The sequence below is a fragment of the Eriocheir sinensis genome, chromosome 36 (assembly GCF_024679095.1).
Source record: "Eriocheir sinensis breed Jianghai 21 chromosome 36, ASM2467909v1, whole genome shotgun sequence".
NCBI classification, from domain to species: Eukaryota; Metazoa; Arthropoda; class Malacostraca; order Decapoda; family Varunidae; genus Eriocheir; species Eriocheir sinensis.
In genome coordinates, this window is record NC_066544.1 from 10299796 (window position 1) to 10318006 (window position 18211).

The following is an 18211-nucleotide window of genomic DNA, read 5'->3' on the forward strand; positions in this document are numbered from 1 at the left end:
TTCAGCTCCCCAGGACAACGAGACCGTAACTGTTTGTATCCTCCCCGTCAGTGTGTGTGTGTGTGTGTGTGTGTGTGTGTGTGTGTGTGTGTGTGTGTGTGTGGCGGCGTGTGCGCGAGGCGGAGTCTGTCAGGACAATCAATACGAGACATTCGCCGCCGCCGCCGCCGGTCTGCTAGGCGGCGGGGCAGGTCGGGGCAGGGGGCAGGGGGCGGGGCGGGGCGGGGCGGGGCGGGTCTGCGGTGCCCACGTGGACCCGCCAGACCCAGTGACGTGCCCCTCGCCGCCACAACACGCCAAGGACCTTAAAGCCGCCCCTCCATATCGCCCCCCCCCCCACCCCCAGCAATTACTCCCACTCCCCTCCCTTCTCCCCATCCTCTAATGTTGGGTAACTTATCTCCCCCTACCTTTAAAGCCCCCCTCCCACTCCGATTCCCCAACCTCACCCCCCCCACAAAGACAGTACTCACCCCCCTTCTCCTCCTCATCTTCCTCCTCCTCCTCCTCCTCCTCCTCCCTCGAGTTTACTACCTATTACAGCATCTCTTCCTCCTCCCCACCTCCCTTCCTCCTCCTCCTCCTTTTCCAAGTCTTATCTCCACTTCCCCCTTTCCTCCCTCCATTCAGCCACCTCTTCCTTGTCCTCTTCTTCCTCTTCCTCTTTCCCTAACCTCAATCTCCTCCTCCTCCTCTTCCTCTTCTTCCTAGTCCTACTGCCCCCTATTCTCCCTCCTCCTCCTCCTCCTCTTTACTTTAATCCTACCGCCCATCCGTTCCTCCTCCCGAGTCCTACTACCCTCCTCCATTCCTCTCCTTTCCTCCTCCTCCTCCTTACTCCACTGCCCTCCTCTTCTTCCACCTCCTCCTCCTCCTCTTGTTCTCACTGCCCTCCTTCCTTACCTAATCCTCTACCTCCCATGATGGAGTTCAATCCTATATACAGTATCTCATCTCTCCCCTCCTCTCCCCCTACTCCTCCTTCTCCCTATTACTCCTCCTCCCTCCTCCCCTTGTTTCCTTCCCTCCCTCTCCATCTATACGTTTAGTCTCCCTTGTTTTGTTTTTCCTTCACTCTTCTTTCACTTTTCCCTCCCTACCCTTCATTTTCCTTTCCTCCTCTTTCTTTTCCATCCCTCACTTTCTTTTCCCTTCCCTCTTTGCTTTTCCCTACATCCCCTTCCTTTTCCTTCCTCCTCTCCCATCTCTAAATTTCCCTTTCTTTATTCATCCTGTTTTTCTTATTTTTCTCTTCCTTATCCTTCCTCCACCTCTTTCCATCTAGTTTTAACCTCCATTATTTCTTTTTTTTCCCTCCTTTCTCCTCCCTTCACCTTCCTTATCTACCTCTCTTCCTTATTTGCTTCCCATTCTCTTTTCCTTCCTTGCCCTCTTTCTTTTGCCCATCTCTTCTTCCACCTCTCATTTATCTCCCTTTTTTAGTTTCCTTGCTTCTCATCTCCCTAGTTTCTCTCCATCTTGTCTCCTCCTCCTCCTCTTCCTCTCCTTCCTGATCCCCTTCCTCCTCCTCCTCCCCTTCCTGATCCCCTTCCTCCTCCTCCTCTCCTTTCTGATCCCCTTCCTCCTCCTCCTCCTCCTTCTCCTCTGATAAGGTTGGACAGTCTATTATTAACCTTTCCTCCCCCTCACGCCCCCCCCCCCTTTTCCTCCTGCCTACCCCCCCCCAATCCATTTTCCTTTATCCATTCTACCTCCAAGCCTTTATCCCTTCCTTATCCCTCCCACCCCCCCACCCCCCATTCTCGTCTCCTTTATTCCTTGCTTAACCCCCCTCCTCCTCCTCCTCCTCCTCTTCTTCCCGCTCCGCTCACCTGGTAACAATGTATTTTACGAGGAAAGGAAAATAAAACTAGTGAAAAAAGATACAGGAAAATAAAATCAATCAGGAAAGGAAAATAAAATATAGGAAAAGACACCAAAATACAGGAAAATATAAGGAAAAGAAAAAAAAAAGTAAACTAAGAGGTAAAAATAAAAAAAGGAAAATGGAAAGAAATAATAGTCCTTTAAAGGTATGCAGGTAAGGTTGAAATAATTAAATAGCTTTCCCACGCCACACCTGCCCAGTGCAAATAAATCAAGAATGTATAAGGAAAAAAAAATGATAGCAACAGTAGAGGAAGAGGAGGAGGAAGACTGGCGCCGAACAGAACAGTCACGACACGAAATATTGAGTGAGGAAGATGGGGAGAGGAGGGAGGAGGAGGAGGAGGAGGAAAGAGGCGTTAAAAGGGGTAGCACAAAACTTATGAACAAGAAAAAGAAAATAAAAGGAATAAACTGAATGAAAAAGAAAAGTTGAGTGATAAAGAAGAGAGCAAGGAAAGAAATGGAGGAGGAATGAATGTAGAAGGAAGAAGAGGAAAGGTAAACAAGAGAAGAAAAGATCAGGAAGGAAAAAGAAGGAAAGTTAGGGGAAGGAAAGAAGAGAATGGAGAAAAAACAGGAGAGAGAGAGAGAGAGAGAGAGAGAGAGAGAGAGAGATAATGGAAGGAAAAGGAGGTGAATGAAGGGAAGGAATAGAGGAAAGAACCAAATCTAAAATACATGGAGAGGGGACGAAGGAAAGGAAGAGGAAGGGGAGGAGTGAGGGAAAGAGGGGGAAGGGGAGGGAGGAAAGCGAAGTTAAGCCTAAAATACATGGGGAGGGGAAGGAAGAGGAGTGGACGCAGCGGGGGAAGGAAGGGGTAGGGGAGGAGGGTGAGGGGAGGGGAGCGGGTATCGAACATTGGTACAGACCCAGTGGCACCAGACAAGCACTCAGGTGACGCCAGGTGGACGGTGCAGGGCCGGCCGCTACCTCCACTACCTCCACCTCTACCTCCTCCCTCCTCCATAACTTTCTTCCACCCTCCCAACCCCAGTCCATAACCTCTTCCACCCTCCTCTTCCTTCTCTATATCTTCTCCCTCCATCACCAACTACTACTACTTCTTCTTCTTCCACCCTCTTTCTCATCCACCTCTACCTCCTCCATTACTTTCTTCCACCTCTCCACCCCCACCAGTCCACAACCTCTTCCACCCTCCTCTTCCTTCTCTATCTTCTCCCTCCACCACCAACTTCTTCCACCCTCTTCCTCATCCATTACTTTCTTCCACCCCCCACCCCCACCAGTCCATAACCTCTTCCACCCTCCTCTTCCTTCTCCCTCCACCACCACCAACTTCTTCCTCCACCCTCTTTCTCATCCACCTCCTCCCTCTTCCATTACTTTCTTCCACCCTCCTTTTCCTTCTCCATATCTTCTCCCTCCACCACCACCAACTTCTTCTTCTTCTTCCCTTTCTCATCCACCTCTACCTCCTCCATTACTTTCTTCCACCAAAACCCCCACCAGTCTAACCTCTTCCACCCTCCTCTTCCTTCTCCCTCCACCACCAACTTCTTCCACTCTCTTCCTCCTCATTCACCTCTACCTCCTCCCTCTTCCTCCACCGCAACATCTTCCTCCTCCTCCTCCTCCTCCTTGTTCCTTTACAACAACGTAGTTCACCTAGCCTACATCCCTGTCCCACCTAAATCCTCTTCCTTCCTGTCCTCCTCCTCCACCTTCCACCAAGTACTCCTCCTCCTCCTCCTCTTCTTCTTCTTTCTCCTCCTCATCCTACCTTGTATCATACATGACTTGAGAAAGGGGAAAAGGAAAGATATGAGAAGATGTGAGGGATGGGAAAGGGACAAGATGGATGGTAGAGGGAAGAGAAAGGGAGAGAGGATGAAGAGAAGACGAAGACAAGAAAGGAGGAGGAGGAAGAGGAGGAGGATCAAACTTGGACAGGTGACGGAAAGCTGGGAAAGTCTCGTCCACGTCTGGAGAGAGAGAGAGAGAGAGAGAGAGAGAGAGAGAGAGAGTTATTGAGCATCAACCAGGTGACTTTAGGCTGCTGGCATGGTGAGTCATTCTCTCTCTCTCTCTCTCTCTCTCTCTCTCTGCTTTTGTTTTCCTTCCCCCCTCTTCTCTCATTTACTCTCCCTCGCTCTTCCTCCCTTCTCTCCGTCTCTTCCCTTTGTTTCTCCTTCCTTCCCTCCTCCTCCTCCTCCTCCTGCCCGCGGGAAAGCAGCAACACTCAGCAATGTGTGTGCGTGTGTGCGTCTGTGAGACACAAACACAGATAGAACACGTATATTTTGACCTAACACGGAAAAACACTAAAACAATAAAGGAAAGCAACAGTAAAAAGAAACAGTAAAGGAAAGCATAATAAAGTTAACCCACATAAGAAAATACAGCACCAACGTAAATAATAACGTTAAGTATTACGTTAAACTATTAGGAACTTCAAGATAAAATTAAGGAGGTTATTATTCTGGGCCAGACAATTTTTTTTTTGTACTTTTTTTTTGGCGGAGTTCATAAATGTCAGCTTGTGTGCCCTTTTTTTCTCGTTTAACAAAAAAAGCATATTCTATTTTTCTCTCGTTTAACAACAAAAGAAACTAAGAGCAAACTGCCATATTTATCACTTTTTGGGTGGAGGATAAAAAAATCAACTATCTCTCTTTCCCCGTTTAACAAAAGAAAAAATAAGAAAAAGTAAAAACAAGCTGGTATATATAAAAGGTATTTGGGGGCTTCACCGTTGGTCTTTCTCCACACCTCTTTGCTTTAGCCCTTATAAGCACCACCACTAACAATAATAATAATAACAACAACAACAACAACAACAACAACAACAACAACCAACCATTATCACATCAAAAACAGGCATGTCACACCGTAGACTTTCACCACAAATTTATCACATTACGGAAACAGGCAAATCATTACCGTAGACTTTTCCCATGAACAATTTAACCCCATCACCACACCACACTAATTGCTCACCATAACACCATAACCAAAAGACTGACAAATTCATCACCACCACCACCACCACAATCCTATTCATAACCACCACACTACACCCACGTAACGAAGCTTCCACTCCAACCAAACCAAAACAAACCAGACGACACAAGGAGGAGGAGGAGGAAGAGGAGGAGGAGGAGAGGTGAGTCATGAGCGCTTGGAAACTAAAGAGCGAGCTGTCGGGAAGAGGGGAAAACCCGTGGGTAATGGAGAGGGTGTGTGCGGGGAGGAGGAAGAGGAGAGGTGGAGAGCGAAGAAGAGGAGAGGTGGGGAGAGAAGAAATAGAGGAGGAGAAAGAGCAAGGGGGTGAGGAGAGGGCAAGTGAGGGGAAGGAAAGGGGTTGAGGAGGAGAGATGGAGAGGAGACTAAGAAAGGGGTGTCATGGGAGTAGTGAGGGGAGGAGGAGGAGTGAGGGGAAGAAAAGAAGTTGGAAGGAGGAAAGAGGATAGAGGGGAAAAATGTTAAGGACAGAACGGAAGACGGAAAGGGGAGAGAGAAGGGAAGTGGAATGGACAGGAGGGAAGAGGAGAGAGGGAAGGAAAAGGAAGAGAATGGGAAGGGGAAGGAAGGGGAGGAGAAGGAAGGAAAAGAGGAAGGAAGGTATGGATGGAAGGGAAGGAAGGGGGATTGAAGGAAGGAGAGAGGAAGAAATGGGAAGGAAGGAGGAAGGAAAAGAGGAAGGAAGAGAGGGAAGGGAAGGAAGGATTGAAGGAAGGAAAGAGGAAGATGTAGGAAGGGAAGGAAGGAAGGAAGGAAAGAGGAAGGAAGAAGGAAGGAAAAGGAAGGATTGAAGGAAGGAAAGAGGAAAAGGGAAGGAAGGGGGATTGAAGGAAGGAAAAGAGGAAGGAAGGAAGGAAAAGAGGAAGGAAGCAATGCAGGGAAGGGAAGGAAGGGGGATTGAAGGAAGGAAAAGAGGAAGGGAGCAATGCAGGGAAGGGAAGGAAGGGGGATTGAAGGAAGGAAAAGAGGAAGGAAGCAATGCAGGGAAGGGAAGGAAGGGGGATTGAAGGAAGGAAAAGAGGAAGGAAGGAAGGAAAAGATGAAGGAAAGTATGTAGGGAAAGGAAGGAAGGAGGATTGAAGGAAGTAAAGGAAGGTTGGGAGGAAAAGTTAGGAAAGGAATGAAAGGAAAGAACGAAAAACGTATAGGAAAAAAAATGAAAACGAAAAGGAAACTAGGAAAATTATAAAAAACAGGAAAATATTGGAAAAGAAAAAATGAAAGGACACTAAAAAGCAGCTAGATAAATAAAGGGAAAAAAAAAGGAAATAAAGTATACAAAATTACAAAGAAATATTAAAAGATCAAAATACAATGATCGGATATATTCAAGAGGGCGACAAAACATTAAGACAAGAGGGAATAGGCGAAGGATGAAGAGGGGAAACCGGAAGGGAAACGAAGAGGGGAAGAAGGAAAAGCTTGGACAGATTAAGTGCTTGGAAACGTGAGACGAGGAATTATGGGAGAAAGAGGGGAGGAATGAGGGGAGGAAGGTGTGAGAAGAGGGGAGGAGGTGAGGGGTGGTAAGGGGAAGGGGAGAAGAAGGAATAGGAAAGGGGAAGAGGATAAGAACAGGGAGGAAAGAAGGGGGAAAGAAGAGGGGATGGATGAGTCGAGGGATGAAAGAGGGGGGGAGAAAAGGGAAAAGGAAAGGGGAAGAGGATACGAGAACAGGAAGGAAAGAAGGGAGAAAAGAAGAGGGGAAAGAAGAGGGGAAATAGGGGATGGGTGAGGCGAGGGATGATAGAGGGGAGGAGAAAAGGGAATAGGAAAGGGGAAGAAGATACGAGGAACAGGAAGGAAAGAAGAGGGAAAGAAGAGGGGAAATAGGGGATGGATGAGGCGAAGGATGATAGGAAGGGGAGGAGAAAAGAAAATTGAAAGGAAAGGGGAAGAAGATACAAGGAACAGGGGGGAAAGAAGGGGAAAAGAAGAGGGGAAAGAGATGTATGAGGAGGGATGAGGAGGAAAGAGGGAAGATACAAGGATAGAGAGTAAAGAGGAAAGGAAAAAGGGGAAAGAGGAATAGAAGGGAGAGGATATGTGGAAAAGATATAAGGGATGGAGAAAAATGGAGGAAAGGAAGGAGAGATAAGAGAAGAGAAACGAGGAGGAACGAAAGGGGAAGATAAAAGGAAGACACGAAATGGAGGAAAAAGAGAAAACAATGAAAATAAATGAGAAGGGAATGGAAGAAAAGGAGAGAAGAGATAAAAGAGGGAAAGGGAGAAGGAAGGGGGGGGGAGAAGGAAGATAAAAGGAGGACACGAAATAGAGAAAAAAAGAGGAGTGAAAAGCAAAATGTGGGAAAAAAAATGAGAAGGGAATGGGAGAAAAGGGGAAAAGAGGTAAGAGGGAAAGGGAGAAGGAAAGGGAAATAAGAGGTGATATACAAGAACTGGAAGAGGTGAAATAAAGGTGGATAAAAAGGGGAAGAGGAGAGTTAAAGAAAGGAAGGAAAGAAGGAAAAGGGAGAATGATAAAGTAAAAAAAAAGGAGAAAAAGAAGGAAACAATGCACGAGAGAGAGAGAGAGAGAGAGAGAGAGAGAATTCCACCGTTGTTCTCTCTCTCTCTCTCTCTCTCGTCCTATCAAGCAATCTACGTCTAATCTACACAATACCTCCTCACACCTCTCCATCCTCCTCCTCCCTCATTTTCCCCTCCCTTCTCCCTCATTATATCCCTTGCGATCCTCCTCCTCCTCCTCTTCTCCTTCATGTCACATCCACTTAATCCTCCTCCTCCTCCTCCTCCTCCTCCTCCCCCCAATACTTTCTTTCCCTTACTAGTATATCTTCATCATGACTCCTTCTTCTTCTTCTTCTTCTTCTTCTTCTTCTTCTTCTTCTTCTTCCTCCTCCTCTCCTCAGCATCTCTCTCTCTCCCTCCCTCGCCCCCCTCCCCCCTTTCGCCCCCCTAGACAGCTTTCCATAACCAGCTGACCTAGATATCCCCCTCCCATAACCCCCCTCCTCTCTCTCTCTCTCTCTCTCACTTAATTTACTTTCAGAGAGAGAGAGAGAAAGTAAATTATAGTGAGTAATAAAAATTGTAGAAGTTGTACATAGTGGGGGGGGAGAGAGAGAGAGAGAGAGAGAGAGAGAGAGAGAGAGAGAGAGAGAGAGAGAGAGATCCAGGTGGTGCTTGTGGGTAAAGGACACGTGACTCGAGGAGGAGGAGGAGGAGGAGGAGGGAAGAAGAGTGTGAGAGGAAGAGTAACATGACACGCAACTCCTCCTCCTCCTCTTCCTCCTCCTCTCATGCACGTGGTAACAAAAAAGTAGTAGTAGTAGTAGTAGTAGTAGTAGTGTCACATCCCGGTCTTCCCTCCTTTCATTCTTTTCTTTCATATTTTCTTCATTTTCACACCTCACTTTTTTTCCTCTCCTTCCTTTCCTCCTCATTCTTTTTCCCCTCCCTTACTCCTTATTCTCCTTCCTCTCCTCCTTATTCTCTTCCCTCATATCCTATTTATTCTCTTCTCTGCTCTTTATCCTTTCCTTCTTCTTCTCTTCCCTCTTTCCTTCCTTTCCTTCTTCTCTTCCCTCTTTCCTTCCTTTCGTAACGCTTAAAATACAAAATAAAAATATATGTAACAATACAAAATATCTTCATGAAACAGCAGACAAAGAAAAACAACAACAATAACAACAACCAACAGTTTATATATACCAAAACGAGTCCACAAATAAAAATAAAAATATAAATAAAAACACTAAAGATGATTCCCTTCCACCAAAAATTCTTCCTCCTCCTCCTCCACCCTAGCAACCGAGAGGAGGCGGCGGAGGAGGAGGGGAAGAGGTGGTGGAAGGGGAGGAGGAGGGGAAGGGGGAGGAGGTTGGGGAAGGGAATCAATACACTCTTTCTCCCTTCCCCTTTATGGCTCCCCAAACCCCTTGTAGGCCTAGAGGAGGAGGAGGAAGAGGAGGAGGAGGAGGAAGAGGAAATTGGTGGATTAGGAAGATATGGAAGAGAGAAGGAGAGGAGGAAATTGGTGGATCTTATGGACAAGGAAGATATGGAGAAGAGGAGAAGGAGGAGGAGGAGGAGGAGAGGGTTTAAATGGGTTTCTTTTCTCCTTCCTTCTTCACATTTTCCTCCCTCTCTCTCTTCCCTTCCCTTTCTTCTTTTTTATCTTCCTTCCTTTCTTCACTTTATTCTCTCGTCTTTAGTTTCTTTCCTTAATTTTCTTTCTTCCCTCCCTCCTTCACATTTTTCTTCCTTCCTTCCTTCCTTTGTTGTTTTATTCCCTACCTCATATCTCACCTTCCTTCCCTCCTTCCTTTCTTTCTTTATTCTTTTCCCTCCTCTAAATTCCCCTCTTCTTTCCTTCCTTCCTTGTTCTTTCCTTATTTCTTGTTCTCTTCCCTTCTTCCTATCTTCTTTACCCTCTTCCCCATTCTTCCCTTCTTCCTTACTTCATTATTTCCCTTCCTTCCTTATTTTCTTCTCTTTCCATGTTTCTTATTCTCTTCCCTACTTCCTATCTTCTTTAGCCTCTTCCGTCTATCTTCCTTTTTCTTCTTCTCTCCTTCCTTCCTTTATTATTTTCCTTCCTTCACATTCACTCTCCCCTCTTCCTTACCATCTTCTCAGCCTTCTTTCATTTTTTCAACTTCTCCTCCTCCTCCTCCCTCCCCTCTTCCCCCTTCCCCATCACACCTCCCCCCTTCCCCACACCACACCTGTCACACACACACACACACACACACACACACACACGTAAATGTCTGCATGTATGGCAAGCAGACGCACTTACACACACACACACACACACACACACACACACACACACACACACACACACACACACACACACACACACACACACACAGGTCCACAGGTGCTAAGGAGCCGGTTTACCTGTCTCATTAGGGGGAATTCCCGGGACCAGGTGTTAAGTGAGGTGCGGGAGTTGGTGAAGTAAAAAAAAAAGGAATCTTGAAAAAGTGTATAAGGAAAGAAAGGGAACTTACGAGGAAAAGTTGAGGAAGGAAAGAAGGAATAAAGGAGGGGAGGAAAAGAGGGTGAACAGGAAAATGGAGGAAAAGAGGATGTTGAACAGGAAAATGGAGGAAAAGAGGATGATGAACAGGAAAATGGAGGAAAAGAGGATGTTGAACAGGAAAATGGAGGAAAAAGAGGATGATGAACAGGAAAATGGAGGAAAAAGAGGATGATGAACAGGAAAATGGAGGAAAAGAGGATGATGAACAGGAAAATGGAGGAAAAGAGGATGATGAACAGGAAAATGGAGGAAAAGAGGATGATGAACAGGAAAATGGAGGAAAAGAGGATGATGAACAGGAAAATGGAGAAAAAGAGGATGATGAACAGGAAAATGGAGAAAAAGAGGATGATGAACAGGAAAATGGAGAAAAAGAGGATGATGAACAGGAAAATGGAAGAAAAAGAGGATGATGAACAGGAAAATGGAAGAAAAAGAGGATGATGAACAGGAAAATGGAAGAAAAAGAGGATGATGAACAGGAAAATGGAAGAAAAAGAGGATGATGAACAGGAAAATGGAAGAAAAAGAGGATGATGAACAGGAAAATGGAAGAAAAAGAGTGTGATGAACAGGAAAATGGAAGAAAAAGAGGATGATGAACAGGAAAATGGAGGAAAAAGAGGATGATGAACAGGAAAATGGAGGAAAAAGATGATGATGAACAGGAAAATGGAGGAAAAAGAGGATGATGAACAGGAAAATGGAGGAAAAGAGGATGATGAACAGGAAAATGGAAGAAAAAGAGGATGATGAACAGGAAAATGGAAGAAAAAGAGGATGATGAACAGGAAAATGGAGGAAAAGAGGATGATGAACAGGAAAATGGAGGAAAAGAGGATGATGAACAGGAAAATGGAGGAAAAGAGGATGATGAACAGGAAAATGGAGGAAAAGAGGATGATGAACAGGAAAATGGAGGAAAAGAGGATGATGAACAGGAAAATGGAGGAAAAGAGGATGATGAACAGGAAAATGGAGGAAAAGAGGATGATGAACAGGAAAATGGGGAAAAAGAGGATGATGAACAGGAGAATGGAGGAAAAGAGGATGATGAACAGGAAAATGGGGAAAAAGAGGATGATGAACAGGAAAATGGGGAAAAAGAGGATGATGAACAGGAAAATGGGGAAAAAGAGGATGATGAACAGGAAAATGGAGGAAAAGAGGATGATGAACAGGAAAATGGAGGAAAAGAGGATGATGAACAGGAAAATGGAGGAAAAGAGGATGATGAACAGGAAAATGGGGAAAAAGAGGATGATGAACAGGAAAATGGAAGAAAAAGAGGATGATGAACAGGAAAATGGAGGAAAAAGAGGATGATGAACAGGAAAATGGGGAAAAAGAGGATGATGAACAGGAAAATGGAAGAAAAAGAGGATGATGAACAGGAAAATGGAGGAAAAGAGGATGATGAACAGGAAAATGGAGGAAAAGAGGATGATGAACAGGAAAATGGGGAAAAAGAGGATGATGAACAGGAAAATGGAGGAAAAGAGGATGATGAACAGGAAAATGGAGGAAAAGAGGATGATGAACAGGAAAATGGATAAAAAGAGGATGATGAACAGGAAAGGAAAATGGAGGAAAAGAGGATGATGAACAGGAAAATGGAGGAAAAAGAGGATGATGAACAGGAAAATGGAGGAAAAGAGGATGATGAACAGGAAAATGGATAAAAAGAGGATGATGAACAGGAAAGGAAAATGGAGGAAAAGAGGATGATGAACAGGAAAATGGAGGAAAAAGAGGATGATGAACAGGAAAATGGAAGAAAAAGAGGATGAACAGGAAAATGGAGGAAAAAGAGGATGATGAACAGGAAAATGGAGGAAAAGAGGATGATGAACAGGAAAATGGAGGAAAAGAAGAGAATGGAAATGGAGGGACTGATGGAGGATGGAAAAAAAGGAAGGAAGGGAGAGCAAAATAAAACATGAAAGTAGAAAAAAAAAGAGGAAAGGAAGTTAAAATAGAAGATGAAAGGAAGGAAAGTTAAGGAAGGTGGAATAAAGAAAGGAAGAGAAAATGAACAGGAATCTAGGGGAAAAAAAGAGAAGTTAAATTAGATGAAGAAAGGGAAAAAGGGAGGAAGGGAAGAATGGAGGAAAAGGAGATGAAAGAAGAAAAAAAAAGCAATATAAACAAGAAGATGGAGATAAAGAAAAGGAAAAGGAGAGGAAGGGAAGAATGAAGGAAAAGGTGATAAAGGAAGAAAAAATCAATATAAAAAAAGAGGATGAAGAAAATAAAAGGAAAGGAAATTAAAATAGAACATTGAATGAAGAGAAAGAAATAAAGAATAAAGAAAAGAATGAAGAGCAAAATAAAAAAGAATACGAGGAAAACGGGAGAAGGAATACGAGGAAATAAAGGGTAAAAAAAAAAGGGAAGGGGGGAAAGGAAGGGAAAAGAGGGGAAGGCTAACCAAGTAAAGAAGGGGAGGAAGTTGGGAGGTCGAGAGGAGGAGGAGGAGGAGGAGGAAGGCACTGGGGAAGTAAGCAATTATAAACATTACTTCCTATGCTCCTTCAGTAATGGTTCTCACGGCAAAGTTTTAAGAAGTCAAGGCTGAGGAGGAGGAGGAGGAGGAAGGAATATGGAAAGAAAAACTAAGGAAAAAAACAAAGAGGAAGTATAAATTATAAAAAAGGAAGAAGAATTAAGACTTGGAGGAAGAGGAGGAGGAACGATGGAAGGAAGAGAAAGAAAAGAAAAAATAAAGGTATAATACAAAAAGAAAAAGGAATGAAGACTTTGAGGAGGAGGAGGAAGAGGGAGAGGATTAAGGAAGAACGAGGAAGAGGAGGAAGAAAGAACGAGGAGGAAGAGTAGGAAGAACACGAGGAGGAAGAAAGAACGAGGAGGAAGAGGAGGAAGAAAGAACAAGGAGGAAGAGGAGGAAGAAAGAACGAGAAGGTAGGTGGAAGGAAGAACGAGGAGGAAGAGGAAGAAGAACGTAAGAGAAGGCGGAGGAATAACGAAGAGAAAGAAAAAGAAAACAAGTAAAGAAAAATGACTCAAGAGGGACGAGGAAGAACAAGCAAGATAATAACAAAGATAATAACATGAACGACGAGGAAGAAAAAAAAGGAGGTGGAAGAAGAGGAAGAGGAGGAGGAAGAGGAGGAGGAGGAGGAGGAGGAACAAGGTTGAGTCATAGCTGTCGTAAATACGGAAAACTTACTGAAGGGGTGATTAGGCAGGGAATGGAGAGGGGAGAAGTGGGGGAGGGGAGGAGGAAGGGGAGGGAAGCTGAAGGTGAGAGGGCAAAGGTGAGGGAGGAAGGGGAGAGAAGAAATGGGGAGGGAGATTGACAAACTAGAGGGGGGAGGAATGGGAAAAAGGGTGAGGGGAGAAGGGGAGTCATGATGAGGGGGAGAAGAAATAGGGAGGAAGACTGACTAACTAGAGAAGAGGGGTGGAAGGAGGAGACAAAGAGAGGAGACTAACAGAAGGGGGGACAGGAGGAGGAAGGTGAGGTGATTTAACAGGTGACGTGATTTATTACAGGTAAGTTGAGGTAATGAAAGGTAAGGCACGAGGGGAACAAACTCTCCTCCCGAAATTGACCTATCTTTCGGCCACTCCTCGAACTCTTTTTAGGAGCAGTGAGTAGCGGGCTTTTTTTCCCACATTTGTTTCCTTTTTTATGCCCTTGAACCGACTCCTCTGATGGGGGGAAAAAAAAAAAAAAAAACAGTGACGTGAAAGGAAGACAGGTGAGGTAAATTAACAGGTAACAGGTGGGGGCGGTGGCAGAGTGGTCAGCGTGCAACCGTGGTGTGTCCGAGGACCCAAGTTCGAGTCCCACTGATGCACGCTGTCAATTTTCAACCATGGCCGAGTAGCGTAAGGTTACCCACAAGCTGCCCAGATCTTCACTCAACCCTAACTTCAGCGACTTCAATCAAATGGAGCGCCAAGGAAGAGTCAAACATTACGGCAGCCACTATAAATTAAATTCGCCTGCGCCACTAACGGGCTGGGGTGTACAAGAGATAAATAAGACCCCTCAAGAGAGCATACCGGCACTATAGGCAGTATGTAAAATAATAAATAAAAGATGAGAAGGAAAGAACGGTAACGAAAGGGAACAAATGGTAACACGGGGAGAAAATAAGTAACGTAAGACAGGTGAGATATATTAACAGGTGACATAATTAAATACCAGGTGAAGAAAGATAACACGAGAGGCCTACCAGGTGAATGAAAACATGAACGGTGGCGTGAGGTGACAACAGGTGAATAATTAAAGGTGAGCAACTAAAGGTGAATGATTACAGGTGTACTCACGCTTGTTGTCTGTGATGGGAGCCATTTTTAGACCTGGGGAAGAGAAAAAAAATATATAGGTTAGATATATACACAAAATCATGACTTATTTATATTATTTATCCATTTATAAATGTAGTAGTAGTGGTGGTGGTGGTGGTGATAGAAGTAGTAGTAGTAGTAGTAGTAGTAGGATTAAGTCACTAGAACGAAGAAAGAAGAGGAAGAAGATTGCAATTACTTAAAGCTCCAATCTCAATTACACGAGAGAGAGAGAGAGAGAGAGAGAGAGAGAGAGAGAGAGAGAGAGAGAGAGAGAGAGAGAGAGAGAGAGAGGCGACCTTTTTCCTCCACCCAAGGTCAAGGTTAGACTCGTCCCCCCATTGTGTGTGTGTGTGTGTGTGTGTGTGTGTGTGTGTGTGTGTGTGTGTGTGTGTGTGTGTGTGTGTGTGTGTGTGTGTGTGTGTGTGTGTGTGTGTGTGTGTGTGTGTGTGCGTGTGAAATTTGTAAGGGTCAATAGTTCTCATGAGGTTGAACAAAAAGAAGAGGAAGAGGAGGAAGAAAGAGGAGGAGGAGGAAGAGGAAGAGGAGGAGGAGGAAGAGGAGGAGGAGGAAGAGGAGTTGGAGGAGGAAGACAAAGGAGCTAAAAACACTGGTGGTGGTGATGAGGGTGGTGATGCAAGACACCACCACCATCATCACCACCACCACCATCACCACCACCACGGCTACAAACAAAACACCAGTCATTACCAAGTTAAAACCACCAGCAGTCATCCCGTCACCACCACCACCACCACCACCACTGTCCATCTTCACCACCACCACCACCACCACCACCACCACCACTGTCCATCTTCACCACCACCACCACCACCACCACCACCACCCTCTCTTCCATGCCTTCTTTTCTCAACACCACTATCACCACCACCTATACCCTCAACAACACTATCACCTATCTACTATACCTCTCAACACCACCACCACCAATATCAAGCTAGGAAGAAGAAGAAGAAGAAGAAGAAGAAGAAGAAGAAGAAGGGAGACAAGGTTGTGTGTGGGTATAGGCCTAACACTCCCTTTCTCTTCCTTCCTCCTCCTCCTCCTCCTCCTCCTCCCACTCCATACAGCCACGAGAGGAAGAATTACGCTGTTTACTCTTTCGCCATAAACAGAGGAATGTCAAAACCAGGAGTAATAATAATAATAATAATAATAATAATAATAATAATAAAAATAATAATAATAATGGTAATAAGAAAAATATAGAACAAGATGAATAATAACGATACACGGAAGAAAATATAAAGGAGAAAAAAGAAGCAAAAATGATATAAAGGAGGAACAAAGAGGAAAGATAATGAAGAATGAGAAACAGAAGAGAAGAATAAGACAAAGAGAGTAATGAGGGTGATAAAGAAGACAAAGGAGAAACAGAAGCTAATGACAAGGATATAAAAAGAAAGGAGGAAGAAGAATGACGAGGATAATTAAGAACGAGACAAAGAAATAGAAGATGACAGGAAAGAACGACAAAGAAATAGGAATAAAGAACAAAAAAGACAAAGGAAGAAAAAGGAGATACCAGAACAGGACAAAGAAATAGACGGTAATAGAGAAAAGAAAACAGAAATAAGAATGAAGAAAAATTACAAATGGAGAAAAAGAAAAGGGAAAAAGGAACAAAGAAAACTAAGAATCATCACCTAATCGATATGGGAAGAAAAGAAAAAGACAAAGAAAAAAGGAAACAAAAACAATCATCACCTAATCGATATGGGAAGAAAAGAAGAAACAAGAAAGAGAAAGAAAGGAAAACAAGCAGAAAACTAAGAATCATCACCTAATCGAGATAGGAAGAAAAGAAGAAACAAGAAAGAAGGAAGAAAGGAAAACATGAAAACTACAAAGAATCATCACCTAATCAATATATTAATCAAACACTTACAAGAAATACCTCCCCACTACACATTTCCTAATCAATAAACTATCCCCCATTTCCATCACAGACTAAACTAAACTTGACATAGAAAAGAACATACCAAACTTTGAATAAATAAACAAATAAATTAATATCAAGAATTCAAACATTATATTTCTGGAGGAGGCAAACGGGTACATGACACACACACACACACACACACACACACACACACACACACACACACACACACACACACACACACACACACACACACAGGTAAGCCCAGGTGAGTTGCTAGGACTGACCCCTGATCAATAGCGTCTGCCTGCCCGCATGCGGTCTCTCTCTCTCTCTCTCTCTCTCTCTCTCTCTCTCTCTCTCTCTCTCTCTCTGACCACACCTGCAGTCTAGTTTCCCTTCTCTTCTTCTTTATTTAAAACCACCTTCATCATCCTTCTCTTTTATTTCTCTTCCCCTTTCATTTTCTTCCTTCTTTTTTCATTTCTCTATCCCCTTAATTTTCCTCCTCCTTTTTTTTCATTTATCTTCCCCTTTCATTTTATTTCTCCTTCTCTTTCTACCTCTTCGTTATCTACTTCCTTCTCTTAATTTCTCTTCCCCTTCATTTTCTCTTTCTATCTTCATTTTCTCCCTCCTTTTCTTTCTTAATTTCTCTTCCCCTTAATTTTCTATCCATTTGTCTTCATTCCATTTTCCATTCCTCTTTACTTTCCACTTTTCTTCTTTGCAGTTTCCCTGTCCCTCCTTATCTAATTTCCCTCTTGTCTTCTTTCTTCAGTTATTGTTCACTATTATTTTGTTTCCTTTACCTTCCTTTTTCCATTTTCTTTCCTTCCCCCAAACACACAATTTCCTTCCCTATCTTTATCCGAATCACTGAATTATTCCTCCCTTCATTATTTCCTTCATTTCTTTACCTCTGGTCATTATTTTTATGCTATACGAGTCCACTGTCTGCTCTCCTCCTCCTCCTCCTCCTCCTTCCTTCTTTTCATAATTTTATTACATCTTTCCTCTTATACGCTCCCTCCTCTCTCCTTCCTCTTCTTCCTCCTTTTCATTCACTTCTTAAATCTTTTCTATCTTATCAATTCACTTTCATTCCATTCCTATCTGTTTCCCTTTTTTTTTTTTGTCTTTCCTTATTAGTTTGTCTATCTCATTTCTTTGTTTTATGTCGATCTTATTTTACTTTACTTTCCTCTTCTCCTCCTCCTTTTCCTTCCTTCCTTTCTAAATCTATCATTCCTCCTCCTACCCGTTATTATTTTTTTTATCTACCTCTTCCTCCATTTCTATTTTTTTCTCATTTTCTCCTTTCTTTTTTCATACTAGATTTTTTTTTTTGGGGAGGGGGGTCCGTTTCTTGTTTTTATCAGTATCTTTTTCTTTCCTTGTTTTATCTCCCTTCCCTTGTTCCTTTCTTCAGTAGTTTTCTATTAGTCATCTCTCTCTCTCTCTCTCTCTCTCTCCTCCATCTCCTCTCCATCCTCTTACTTCCTTTCTCCATTTCCGTTATTAATTGCACTTCCTCCTCCTCCTCCTCCTCCTCCTCAGTTCAACTTCTCAATCTTTCTTCTTTGTCTTTCTTTTTCTCCTTCCTCCCTCTTCCAGCCTCCTCCTCCTCCTCTTCTCTTCCTTTATTCATTCCCGCGCAGTCTTCCTTTGTTTTCTCTACTTTCTTTTTCTAACGCGTCCTTTTCAATTATTTCCTTTGGTTTCTTTTTTTCATATTCTTCGTTTTCTCTAGCATATCTTTCCTATCCTCTATTCTGGCTACTCTTTACTGTTATCTATTATGGAAGCGGCGAGTAGCTGGCTTTTTGTGTGTGTGTGTACTCTTTGTTGCCCTTGAGTCGTGTCCTTTGGTGTAAAATAATAAAAATAAAATCTCCCCTCGGTTCTCTTTCATTTCCTTCCCTTTCTCTTTCTTTTCCTTCCTCCCTTCCTCTCTCCCCTTCTCTTTCTTTTCCTTCCCTTTCCTTCCTTCCCCTTCTCTTTCTTTTCCTTCCTCCCTTCCTCTCTCCCCTTCTCTTTCTTTTCCTTCCCTGTCCTTCCTCCCTTCCTATCTCTCCCACTTCCATACAATAATACCC

At 43.7% G+C, this 18211-nt stretch overlaps 1 protein-coding gene across 1 annotated transcript in view; it reads right to left on the minus strand.

Annotated features, from left to right (window-relative positions):
• Positions 1-18211, minus strand: part of LOC127007761 (capping protein inhibiting regulator of actin dynamics-like) — a 96680-nt gene that overhangs the window by 56760 nt on the left and 21709 nt on the right. Inside the window, exon 2 of the mRNA XM_050879045.1 lies at positions 14189-14221. Within this exon, the coding sequence (XP_050735002.1) occupies positions 14189-14213 (25 nt within the window). The 5' untranslated portion in view covers positions 14214-14221. The remainder of the gene's footprint in view (positions 1-14188; positions 14222-18211) is intronic.